A 14,153-nucleotide genomic window follows, 5' to 3' on the forward strand; every position below is an offset into this window, starting at 1 on the left:
TTGTGAACCCTGATTTTGTTATTTTTGTTTTGGAGTTTGTTAGGCAGATTAATGAACAACACAGAGGGCGCTACAGCCAAACGCCTTCATTAACTGTCAGACAAAACAAATCGAGACAAAACTATGAGACGAACCCACCCCAACCCATCCTTCCAGGACCAAAACAAGCCGAGCAAAATAGGTCACAGGAACTGAAAAGAACCAAGTACCGCACAGCGGGCTGTCAAAAGAACCAAGAACCGCACAGTGGGCTGTCAAAAGACTAATCCTTACGTTTTAGACGACTTCATCGGATTTAGGACCAGTTCACATGCACTTCCCATGTGGCTGCTCTAGGTGTGTGTGTGTGTGTGTGTGTGTGTGTGTGTGTGTGTGTGTGTGTACTATTTCTGTTGGTTGAACATCAAAACAAGTCCCCTGATTGGTTAACAGAGCATGTCGCAGCAGCTCACAAAACCTGCTGCTTTTCTTCTGAACTCCACTGCCAGCATTCTCAGAGCCACCCAACACAACATGGCCACCCCAGCATGGAAGATTACCCCCATCATCCAATTACTCCGTCAGAGGTGCAAAGGCTAACCCCTCGTAAAAAGACCTCCCCCCCCCACAAAAAAAAAAAGTCTGGGTAACAAGATTCCCGTACTGTCAACACTAACCCCTCTCCACACACACACACACACACACACACACACACACACACACACACACACACACACACACACCATTCAGGGACGGCACGCACAGCTAAAACCCTAAGCCTCATGGTTGTCTCTTTCGTTCGTCCTTGACATCAAACAAGGGCATTGTGTTCCCTCACTTACCTTCGCCTGTTGTCATAGCGCGATCGCTCCGTTCACACACTCTCGTTCGCTCACGAAGCAGTCACTGAAGCAGCCAGAACGCCACAGAGGGGAGGCTGAGAGTGAGAGAGCATGTGCAGGGCTAAGCTCTGCTCGGTTGCTCTTTACCGCCCCCTCTCTATCCCTCTCTCTCTCTCTGTTTCTGTTTTTCCCTCACTCTCAGTGCTCTCTCTGCTCCTTCCGTCCTCTCTCTCTCTTTCTCTCTCTCAGTACTCCCTCCCTCCCTCTTTCCTTCCTCCTGCTGTAGTCTTGTGACTGCACCAGAGTTGACAGCCAGCACACACACACACACACACACACACACACACACACACACACACACACACAACCCAGCTCTACCCACACGCTCCCTCACGGCATGTGCTGCATGTTTACAACAGCGTCACATTCTAACGAGAGAGAGCACCTCGACACGCAGTTTTCACTTAGCTGGACTCTGGGTAACTGCCTACCACACCAAACCACATACACACAAACACTACAGCACGTTCTCATTCACAATCCTGATGGTAATAAACTAAATCAACTGATTCTGCTGACCGGGGTGCACACCTCCCACATGTCATGTCTATATGGGGTGGACAGATGCATATGGACATAAGCGTGGATGCATATAGACTTGACAAATATTATTCATAGATATCAATGCTTACAGACATAAAAATTGTCCTGTCGCCCCCCTGACCCCGGACCTGTCAAGCTAAATGTAGCCGCCCGCACTAGCAGAAAAGCCATGCTTACAGCACTGCTGCAAAATGGCTGAAAACTGTCTTTATTCACTCATACATACTAGGGCTAATAATGAAGCAGACCCACCACTGACTGACTGTCACTGGGGATGAGACCAGCCAGGTGAATGGAGCCTCTCTCTCTCTCTCTCTCTCTCTCTCTCTCTCTCTCTCTCTCTCTCTCTCTCTCTCTCTCTCTCTCTCTCTCTCTCTCTCTCTCTCTCTCTCTCTCTCTCTCTCTCTCTCTCTCTCTCTCTGTGTGTGTGTGTGTCTGTATGTCTGTCTGTCTGTCTGTCTGTCTGTCTGTCTGTCTGTCTGTCTGTCTGTCTGTCTGTCTGTCTGTCTGTCTGTCTGTGTCTGTCTGTGTCTGTCTGTCTGTCTGTCTGTCTGTCTGTCTGTCTGTCTGTCTGTCTCTCTCTCTCTCTCTCTCTCTCTCTCTCACACAGACACACGTCTCATTTTCATTTAGGGTGGTATCTTCATGCCAGAAAAATAAAAAAAGACTACTGGAATCCCTGACAAGTTCCTGCCAAAGCCCTTTACCTCTGTGGCCACGTGCCCCTGCCACAGGAGCCCAGAGCATGACAATGCAGTGGAGGATAAAGGGATTGTAGGGATTGAGGTATAGATGCTGAGGTGACAGAACAGTCTTCTATGGCCTTCTGGAGCTCAGGGCACTGCACTGCCTTTGTTTGCTAGGTATAGCAGGGGTCCATTTGCAGGTGTGTGTAATATCAAAGCTGAACATGAGCAAAGAATGGTCACAGGTAAATGGACTGGGTTCATATAGCGCTTTTCTACTCATAGAGGAAGAGAGAGGGAGGGAGAGGAAGAGATAGATAGAGAGGGTGAGAGAGAGAGGGAGAGAGGAAGAGAAAGAGAGAGGTTGGGGGAAGAAAGAGATAGGTTCGGGGGAGAGGAAGGGAAGACCTGTGATGGTAAATGGACTGCATTTATATATACGCTTTTCTACTCATAGAGCATTCATAACGCTTTACAGATGAATGCCACAGACATCCACCCATCCACACACCGATGGCTACGATCTAAGTTGCCAACCTGCACATCAGGAGCGGTTGGGGGTTTAGTGTCTTGCTCAAGGACGCTTCGACACTTGGTGAGGTGGAGTCGGGATCGAACTAACAACCTTCCGATTGCTCATGGACTACTCTACCGCCTGAACCCCTATCGCCCCCAAAGAGGGCCCTACTCACACTGCTTCAGAACCACACACAGGGTGAAACATACATCTGATCAGACACGGCAGTGGAGATGACAGGAAACTAAATATTTGATATGTGTGTGTGCGCGTGTGTGTGTGTGTGTCTTTTTTTCTGCAAACGTCAGCCACGGGCAATGCTGGTGGCAGAGATGCCAGACAGAAAGCTCTGGAATCTAACCACACACACACACACACACACACACACACACACACACACACACACACACACACACACACACACACACACACACACACACACACACACACACACACACACACACACACACACACACACTGTCTGGGGTTTTCAGCTCCAGTCCCCTTCATGTCCTTCCCCGGCCTGAGCCTGAGGATGCAGCTGTGAGCAAAGGCATGGCGATGACAGGTCACCCCCTGACCTCTGCACTCCACAGAAAGGCTAGCCGTGTCGTGTGTGTGTGTGTCTGTGTGTCTGTGTGTGTGTGTGTGTGTGTGTGTGTGTGTGTGTGTGCGTGTGTGGAAAATCTCTTGTGTAATAAATGTCCTATTGGCCCAGAGCAAAACAAAAGTAATCTCTCCTCGTGACTAGCATACATGAGCTTTAGGCCTCCACCATAAAACGCCGGGACCTTCTTACACAGGCAAAATCATCATAGCAAGCCATTACAGCCATACACCAGAAAAAACTCTGAGTATGTGGAGTACAACTGGACAACTTCCCAAACGTTGAGGTTTGGTGTTCAGGTGTTGCTACCACCACAGACCACGGATGTTGCTAGGCAGAGGGAGACTCACTTACATCCATTCACACACACACACACACACACACACACACTTACATGCATTCACTCACACACAAACACACACACACTCACACCAAAACACACACACACACACTCACACCAAAACACACACACACTCACTTACATGCATTCACTCACACACATTCACTCTCACACACAGAAACACACCGAGCCAAACGAGGAAATCAAGCGAATCCCCCTTTATGACACAGAAAGCTGTCGCCTGGCAACCACTCGCACTTCCCCCTAATGAGAAGTGCTTATTACAATGGGGCGTTCTGTAGTCCCCCACATTTGTTTCCATGTCACCGCGGTGACAACAGTACTCTGCTTCAAAGTTGGGAGCTAGGAGTGCACTTGCTAGAGGCGAGGGGGGGGGGGGGGGGGGGGGGAGAGAGAGAAAGAGAGAGAGAGAGAGAGAGAGAGAGAGAGTTAAGAAAGAGAGAGAGAGCAGACTTAGTCACCATGATTCGTAATTCAATTCGGTTAAGAGACCTAATCAATAAAGCAGCAGGGGTTTGATAAATGACATAATAACAGCTGATATGAATCATATAAAACTCCCCCAGAATTTCATTTCGGGAAAGACATTAGAGAGAGAGAAAAAAACTCAGGGAAAGAGAACAATTTAAGAGAGATGGAGCAGAGAGAAAAACACTAAGACAATATGCTCCAAGATAAAAGCCGAATTAAAAGATTATTAAAAAACACTTTGGAGAGGGAACATGGCCAAGCTGGTTATGATGTCCTCCATGCCAGCACTATACACGACACTCACACACACACACAAACACACACACACACACAAACAAACACACACACAAACACACGCCTGCACTCATTCCCATCCAATCAGTGTACATTATTGTATAACAAGCACCCAAGCCCCTCCAGTGGTGAGTCACTAGTCGGTGACAGAGGGGCCTCTTCATACTTGTACCAAAGTCTGATGCCTAGTTGTCAGTGTCCCTGGACTTTATTTAACCACAAAAAGTCATGAAATTTCTCACATAATGAGTAACTGAGGCATATAAAAGAAAGTGTTTCAGGAGTGAGACTAACAACCTTCTACAACTACTGCAACTACTACTACTGCTACTACAGAACTACTGTGTGTCAGAGAGGGAATGATGTCAAACATGAGGGCTATCTCACTGCTGCTGCTGCTGATCTCCGTGTTTGGATCTCAGATTAAGAGCACTGCTGCAGCCGACACCAAGGTGGCATTCTCAGCAGGTCTGAAAGACACAGGATTCATAGAGTCTGGGAATAATGAGCTGAACTTGGTCTTCACTAGAATCATCACCAATGTTGGACAGGCCTACAGCGAAAAAACAGGCATCTTCACAGCTCCAGTCAAGGGAGTCTACTTCTTCAGATTCACACTCTCAGATGCCCTAACCACACGCTGGGTGTATGTTAGGATGGTTAAGAATGAAGAGGAGGTCTTGAAGATGGGAGAGTATAATACCGATGGGCATCGCACCTATCTCACCGATGGTGTGACTCTGCAGCTGGAGAGGGGAGATAAAGTTAACCTGCGACTTCCTGCAGGAAACAGGCTGCAAGAGGAGGCTACTGTTCAAAACACCTTCAGTGGCTTTCTGCTCTTTTCTCTTTGAAGGGAACTGCTCATGTTGTCAAATGATAAATAATATGCTTTATGATCATGCTCAAATAAAGCACTTTTAAAATATAATCCTTCTGTGTCATCATTAGAAATATTGCTCAATGCGTTATCAACACAAATTAATATTTATGGAGTTTTTGTCCTGTTTTTAATCAAGAGGGTCGAGCCGAAGGGGGGCACTTTGGCGCGAGCCAATAAGCCCCCTTGTACGTGATACAATGCCCGCGGGGACACAGGTTCGATTCCGGCCTGCTGTCGTTTCCCGATCCTCTCCCCAACTCTTCACTCCTCCGTACTTCCTGTCCAAAAACATTTCACTGTCCTATCCAAATGAAGGCTAAAAAGCATTTGAAAAATTTTAATGAATAAATAAATCTTAAAAAAAAAAAAAAAAAAAGAGGGTGGCGCAGAGAGGGAACAGATGCAGCCAATGAAAAGGAAGAAAAAGAGAGAGAGAGAGAGAAAATGTTTGTGTGTGTGTGTGTGTGTGTGTGTGTGTGGGGGGGTGTGTGTGAGAGAGTGAAGTGTTTGAGACCAGGCCTCTCTCCCAGGCAACAGATCCCACAGCAGGGCAGCCACTAGACAACAAACACACAACAAACACACACCCAACACACACACACACACACACACACACACCCCACACACACACAGCCAAACTCATCTCTGTCTCAAAACAGACAAAAGCTTATTACAGACATCTTATCTCAACCACAGTGTGTTCATCCACTGGTCAGAGAAAAGAGAAAAGACTCTCAAAGAATGGAAGATGCTATTCTAGAAAACTATACAGCAAGTGTTGTGTGAGAGGAGAGGGTGGGAGAGAGAGAGAGAGAATTAAAGGTAAAAGGTAAAGAGAAAGAAAGAAAGAAAGCAGATGCGTAAAGATGTAAAGAACACAGCAGATGCTGTTTTTCATCTCTGAACTAGAGGACTGACAGTCAGAGGTAGTCAGGACTGCAGGAGTGGCCATATTGTGACACAAAACCAGCCTGAGTCTATGAGCAGCACACCGTGAACATGACCAATGTCTCATGCGTTTGATCACCAGCTGTAAGGTGTAATGCTATATGCTGTACGCTGTGCTGTTGCATGTATATTTACTCAACAAACGCTTGCAGTCAAAACCAGCTTCTCACACTAAGAAGGAAGACATCTCGTTTACATGTGCGCGACTAAGGAAACACCCTCACAATTAGTGCTTAGCTCTTCAACAGGTGGAGCTCCAGGAAGTCACACACCGCACTCCACTCCTTGAATTCTTTCAATTTCCAGCCAACTCTTTCCCCCCTCATCACTCAGCAGGGCCATGACGACCAGGGTGTGTGATTTACGGAAGTAGAGGGTTGACTTTACTCACCTCACCTCACCTCACCACACCACACCACACCACACACACACAGACACCAGCGTCGGAAATACACGAGGGCAAAGGGCAAAACTGCCCCTAAGAAATATAATTTTGCCCCTGATATCACTAGGAGAGGGGCAAACAATGCCCCCATAATTTCTTCTAATAATAATTTAATGAACTTGTCAGAAACATCGAAGCCTATATGACCCGGTCCGGTTGCCATAAAATGTTTTAGATTTTCGCCTTGACTGATGTTGCGTGTGCGTGAAGAACCGAACGTTCTAACAAAAAATATAAATGGAGCGCTTCTTAATCAGACCTGTGACTGCGAGTGTGAGGAAAAATGAGGATCAGCAAACACAGTCTCCGTCATCATCTCAGGTTCCAAAAGATACAATTTTCATTCGAAAAATGGAAGCTAGATTGGCTTGGGGTGGAGGATGACGACGACGAGAAAAAGACGCACATTTTTTTCAAGGCATGTCGGATTTGTGGACAACGAATTGCCAAATCGTTGTCAATCCAGCACAGGCACACTGACTTCATCAAGGGAAGCGAAAACATAAAGAAATACATGGCCTTTTGTCACCAGGCGCCAAGCAACACGCCATCGCCTACGGTGAATGATAACTAGTAATAATATTTTTTTTAATTATTTAATTCGGTTTAGCTAGTTAAACGCCAGCTAGTTAAACGTTAGTTAGCTAACGTTAGCTAGCTCTGATAGTGCGTTAGCTACAAAGACTTGCTTGCAAGCTAGCTAACTAGTCCTATCGGTATTTCCTGTACTATGGTAGGTACATGATTGAAGGTAACAAAAAAATCAATGAATATAGTAAGTTATTATTATAAAAAAGAAAGACAAAACTTATAATTGTTAATAGTGTTTAAAAAAGTGTAATAATAACAATAAATAACCACAAAGAAATAAGAATACAATTGAATATGATTGTCTGATTTATGTTTTCTGTTTGTTTTTTGTTCAAAAAATCTAAGAAAACACTTTGAATTTGTAGAGTACTGCTTAATAGTCTTATTAATGCCTTTTGATGACAATCCCCATATACTCTAAGCCTAAATAAGTATGTTTATTATTTTGAACATAGTTAAATGTTATTTCACAAGTTTCAAAAAGTGCCACCAATTTTATTTTAAATGCCCCTGGATTTCAGTCAGTGGGGGCAAAAATTGCCCCCTAAAAAATCTGTAAATGTCCTACCCTGACACACACACAAACACACACACACACAAACACACGCCTGCACTCATTCCCATCCAATCAGTGTACATTATTGTATAACAAGCACCCAAGCCCCTCCAGTGGTGAGTCACTAGTCGGTGACAGAGGGGCCTCTTCATACTTGTACCAAAGTCTGATGCCTAGTTGTCAGTGTCCCTGGACTTTATTTAACCACAAAAAGTCATGAAATTTCTCACATAATGAGTAACTGAGGCATATAAAAGAAAGTGTTTCAGGAGTGAGACTAACAACCTTCTACAACTACTACTACTGCTACTACAGAACTACTGTGTGTCAGAGAGGGAATGATGTCAAACATGAGGGCTATCTCACTGCTGCTGCTGCTGATCTCCGTGTTTGGATCTCAGATTAAGAGCACTGCTGCAGCGGACACCAAGGTGGCATTCTCAGCAGGTATGAAAGACACAGGATTCATACTGGCTGGTACTAATGAGCTGAACTTGGTCTTCACTAGAATCATCACCAATGTTGGACAGGCCTACAGCGAAAAAACAGGCTTCTTCACAGCTCCAGTCAAGGGAGTCTACTTCTTCAGATTCACACTCGCAGATGCCCTAACCACACGCTGGGTGTATATTAGGATGGTTAAGAATGAAGAGGAGGTCTTGAAGATGGGAGAGTATGATACCGATGGGCATCGCACCTATCTCACCGATGGTGTGACTCTACAGCTGGAGAGGGGAGATAAAGTTAACCTGCGACTTCCTGCAGGAAACAGGCTGCAAGAGGAGGCTACTGTTCAAAACACCTTCAGTGGCTTTCTGCTCTTTCCTCTTTGAAGGGGACTGCTCATGTTGTCAAATGATAAATAATATGCTTTATGATCATGCTCAAATAAAGCACTTTTAAAATATAATCCTTTTGTGTCATCATTAGAAATATTGCTCAATGCGTTATCAACACAAATTAATATTTATGGAGTTTTTTTTCCTGTTTTTAATCAAGAGGGTCGAGTCGAAGGGGAGCACTTTGGCGCGAGCCAATAAGCCCCCTTGTACGTGCTACAATGACCGCAGGGACACAGGTTCGATTCAGACCTGCTGTCGTTTCCCGATCCTCTCCCCACCTCTTCACTCCTCCTCACTTCCTGTCCAAAAATATTTCACTGTCCTATCCAAATGAAGGCTAAAAAGCATTTGAAAAATTTTAATGAATAAATAAATCTTAAAAAAAAAAAAAAAAAGAGGGTGGCGCAGAGAGGGAACAGATGCAGCCAATGAAAAGGAAGAAAAAGAGAGAGAGAGAGAGAGAGAGAGAAAATGTTTGTGTGTGTGTGTGTGTGTGTGTGTGTGTGTGTGTGTGTGTGTGTGTGTGTGTGTGTGTGTGTGTGTGTGTGTGTATGTGTGTGAGAGAGTGAAGTGTTTGAGACCAGGCCTCTCTCCCAGGCAACAGATCCCACAGCAGGGCAGCCACTAGACAACAAACACACAACAAACACACACCCAACACACACACACACCCCCAAACTCATCTCTGTCTCAAAACAGACAAAAGATTATTACAGACATCTTATCTCAACCACAGTGTGTTCATCCACTGGTCAGAGAAAAGAGAAAAGACTCTCAAAGAATGGAAGATTCTATTCTAGAAAACTATACAGCAAGTGTTGTGTGAGAGAAGGAGAGGGTGGGAGAGAGAGAGAGAATTAAAGGGAAAGGGTAAAGAGAAAGAAAGAAAGAAAGAAAGCAGATGCGTAAAGATGTAAAGAACACAACAGATGCTGTTTTTCATCTCTGAACAAGAGGACTGACAGTCAGAGGTAGTCAGGACTGCAGGAGTGGCCATATTGGGACACAAAACCAGCCTGAGTCTATGAGCAGCACACCGTGAACATGACCAATGTCTCATGCGTTTGATCACCAGCTGTAAGGTGTAATGCTTTATGCTGTACGCTGTGCTGTTGCATGTATATTTACTCAACAAATGCTTGCAGTCAAAACCAGCTTCTCACACTGAGAAGGAAGACATCTCGTTTACATGTGCGCGTCTAAGGAAACACCCTCACAATTAGTGCTTAGCTCTTCAACAGGTGGAGCTCCAGGAAGTCATTTCAACCACTGCGAGTGCACTGAGGGCCAACTTCTGCAGTGGCCGGCTAAAACAGAGCTGTGTACCACACAACACACTCCACTCCTTGAATTCTTTCAATTTCCAGCCAACTCTTTCCCCCCTCATCACTCAGCAGGGATTGACTTCACCCACCTCACATCACACACACACACACACACACACAGGGTTGACTTCACCCACCTCACATCACACACACATCACACACACACACACACACACACACACACACACACAGGGTTGACTTCACTCACCTGAGCCAGAGGACAGCATGTTCCCCGATCGCTGCACCTCATCAAACCTGCCGAAGATTACATTCAACCTAGAGAGAGAAATAGAGAGGGGGAGAGAGAGAGGAGGGAGGGGAAGAGAGAGAGGGAGGGGTAGGACAGCAAGAGAGATAGAGAGAGAGAGAAAGAGAGATAGAGAGAGAAAGAGAAATAGAGAGGAGGGGGAGAGATAGAGTGAGAAAGGGGAAGAGAGGGAGGGAGGGGAAGGACAGCAAGAGAAAGAGGGGGGGGTAGAAGAAGAGAGGAAAAAAGAGAGATTGGTCAGTGCCCTATGTAGGAAGATGAATGAGAGGTGTTGATGGCAGTACTGATCTTTCCCCACTCCTTAAAAGAGTTCAGTAGAGAGCAGAGCGGGGAGGGAAGAAACTGGGGCTTTGGAAGAACCATGCAGCTGGTTCCCTCTTGGGCTTTGGAAGAACCATGCAGCTGGTTCCCTCTGGGCTTTGGAAGAACCCTGCAGCTGGTTCCCTCTGGGCCCATCTCATAGCTACACGACCTTCAGCTGACTGCAAAAATAATGACGCCTCCGAAAGAAAAGAAAAAAAAAAACTGGAAAAAAATAAATGATAATATGATATGAACAGTAAGGACAGTCTGACCCAACCAACCCCCCCATCTTCTTCTTCTTTCTCCTCTTCATCTTTCTACCACCCTCTATCCCTCCAGGAGATTTATAAGAATCAATTTCCTGACTCCAAACTGTCCGAGCGTCAAATGGCAGGTCCTGTAGATCTCACAGCTGCTCCCACATGCAGGGAGCACAGACAGGAACGACAGACAGGGAGCACAGACAGGGAGCACAGACAGGGACGACAGACAGGGAGCACAGACAGGGAGCACAGACAGGGACGACAGACAGGGAGCACAGACAGGGAGCACAGACAGGGAGCACAGACAGGGAGCACAGACAGGGAGCACAGACAGGGACGACAGACAGGGATGACAGACAGGGATGACAGACAGGGAGCCCAGACAGGACGCCTCGGGTGGGGTTTATGATGGAGAGAGAGAGATGGATAAGAGAGAACACACACACACTATAGGACTATAGATACTATAGAACACGGAGTTATGGCTGTGTTGTGATTGCATGATTGTTGTGTGATGTGTACAAATAATTACATAATAGAACAATAAATTAATACAATTACTGACACAATCATTCAGTTGTAATCAATCTCCAAATCAGTCAATCAGATAATTAATGGCGCACGCACGCACGCACACACACAGAGACACACACACACAGACCATATTTCTCCCAATCGGACTGCACACAATTTCAGTGGCATGAAATAAAGCCAGACACCAACAAACCCCTCAGCTTCTGGATCAAGCCAACGTGACACAGACACGTATACACACACACACGCTCACACACACACACACACACATGCGCACACACACACTGCAGAGCCAACCAATCGATGTGCCTTCTGGGAAACACCAGTGATGTGCTCACGTTGCCACACATGAATCCCCAATAAAAAGAGAGAGAGAGAGAGAGAGAGAGATAGAGAGAGGGAGAGAGAGGAGGGGGGAAATAGGGAGCGCAGGATGGGGGTGAGAGAGACGGATGTGGGAGGAGAGGGAAGAGAGAAAGAGCGAGAGACAGACAGACTGGCGTAGACAGGCACAAAAGAAAGAGAGGGGGAGGTAGAGAGAGGAGAGAAAGACAAGACTGGAGATGGAGAGAGAGAGAGAGAGAGAGAGAGAGTGAGAGAGATATCCTCACAGTTTGCCTTTAGAGTCTGCAGGGTTCAGAGACTGATCTGAGGCGCACTGTGTGTTGTGTGTTGCGCGTTGTGTGTTGCATGTTGTGTGTTGCATGTTGCGTGTTGCGTGAGACAGCTGTGCCTGAGCCGCGTGTCTCCCTAAAGCACCATGTCATGCAGCGGAGCTGATGAGCGCTTCACTGCTGCGCTGGAGTCAGTCTCTGTTCTGCTCCATGTGTCTCCTCCCTGATGGCTGCAGGGCTGTTCCTGACCCCTCCACTGGTCACAGTGGGGATCTCCGCTGGTCTCCATGGTGCCACTGGCTACAGGCAGCACTGGAGTCATCAGCCCTCTGCAGCAGTGTGTCTCTCTGGTCTGCACCACTCCACCATCACCCAGAGTCAGGCCAGACGGGGTCTACATCTCTCTCTCTCTCTCTCTCTCTCTCTATTCAGCTGTTCATCCTTTGCTCCCAGTCGGTCTCCAACACTCTCACAGGGCCCCTGGCTGTGGTGCTGCTCTCTGCTCATGTCCACACTCCCCCTCCTTTGGAGCAGCGCTGGAGTCAGCAGCCATGGCGAGTTCACATTATAATATGTTAACATTATAATATAATATATGAACTAATATGTTAATATTATATTATATTATCTCTAATATATATAACCTGTTTTTTCAGTTGTGTCGTGTCCCCCCCGCGCGGTCTGCCTTCCTCGCTCTCCTTCTCCTTCAGGCTCCTCATCCTGCTTTCCTATCCTCCGTTACCCCCGAAATCTCGTCTTTATCTCCCAAAAACCATTTTCCACATTTCAATGCCCTATGCTTCCATCTCCTCCCTCCCTGCATTTGTAGCGCGCTCTATTTCAATTCCATTTCAAGTTTTTAGCGTTAACCCTGCACAGATAGACGATCAAACGGGCGAGAAAATTAGCGGCAAGATGTCACGGCGGTTTCCCATCTCAGAGCTGCTTTTAAACTGAGAAAACGTGTGAATAAATCATCACACCATCGAGCATTACTTATTCAGAGTCATTTATTCTAACCGAATCAGAGAATAAATAATTGATCAGCCTTCACTGAAGTCCGCACACAGATCACACAACCTGTCCAGGACAGAGGTCCCGCAGTGGCCACCCAGTGGAGGAAAGGCTGTATGACACCGGCAAATGTGATTATGTCATCCATTCCAGAGGCGACTAAAGCTGCACACGTTCAGAACACAGCTGAACACCGCCCCACCTCACCCCCATCCCGGATGGTTTGCTGGTGTCATAACATTAGACAGTAAATGGGCCGATATGTGGGTTCACAGTAGGAGGATGCGATTGAGTTGGACATCATTTTATGGAGGTCTTCATTTCCTGGTATCATTCCATGCATATTAAAACAGCTTCCTGTTTATCTGGCCGCTGGGCTGCGCACATCTTTATTTCCCCAACCGGGTCCTCTCGCGCTCCAAACACAGAGGGGGGCTTTGAGAAGTCGTGAAAGATCAGTGAAGTCGTACTGACTTCAGTGCGTCGGCCCACGCTGGACTTCCTCCTCCGGCCAATTCGTCTTTGGAGTGTGCAGTGGCCTAGTTTGGACACGGCCTTCTACAAAACACACGTCACTATATCTCTCAAGCAGAACACACACACACACACACACTCACACACACACACACACACACAAGCCCCAGAGGGAGCATATGGCAGCGACAGCTTAGCATTTTAACTTGAGCTGCTTAATGGCCATTTTAATTGTGCAGAAATGTGCAGCAGTAACAGGATCAGGGGCTGAAGACGGCGGCGCCCACAGGTGGGAGAGGAGATGAGCGCCGTGCTATCGGCCCTAATCTAAGTACAGAGACACAGAAAGCGCCCCCCAAATGAGCTTAGAGCCCAGAGCAGAGTGGAGAGTGCTAACCCACGAGATCACCCACAAGCTCATTACGACACCAGAGGTAACTGAGAGGAAAATAGAAGGCTGACATTTATCATTTTCTATTAATGTGATGTTCTAGAAGTCTTAGAAGAAGACCAGTAGCAAGGACAATCTGACTGATTTTGAATTTAGAAAAGGTCCTGTGGCACTTTGCCAGGTCTGACACTCCTCCTGTGTGTGTGTGTGTGTGTGTGTGTGGTGTGTGGTGTGTGGTGGTGTGTGGTGGTGTGTGGTGGTGTGTGTGTGTGTGGTGTGTGTGTGTGTGTGTGTTGTGGTGGTGTGTGGTGGTGTGTGTGTGTGTGTGTGTGTGGTGTGTGT

The 14,153-nt window shown here is 46.6% G+C and overlaps 1 protein-coding gene across 1 annotated transcript in view; it reads right to left on the reverse strand.

Moving 5' to 3' along the window:
* LOC105908703 (CLIP-associating protein 1-like) overlaps positions 1-14,153 on the reverse strand; it is a 111,608-nt gene that overhangs the window by 50,658 nt on the left and 46,797 nt on the right. The window contains exon 8 of the mRNA XM_031577652.2: positions 10,159-10,226. Within this exon, the coding sequence (XP_031433512.1) occupies positions 10,159-10,226 (68 nt within the window). The remainder of the gene's footprint in view (positions 1-10,158; positions 10,227-14,153) is intronic.

This window comes from Clupea harengus, chromosome 2, assembly GCF_900700415.2.
Source record: "Clupea harengus chromosome 2, Ch_v2.0.2, whole genome shotgun sequence".
In the NCBI taxonomy this organism is placed as follows: Eukaryota; Metazoa; Chordata; class Actinopteri; order Clupeiformes; family Clupeidae; genus Clupea; species Clupea harengus.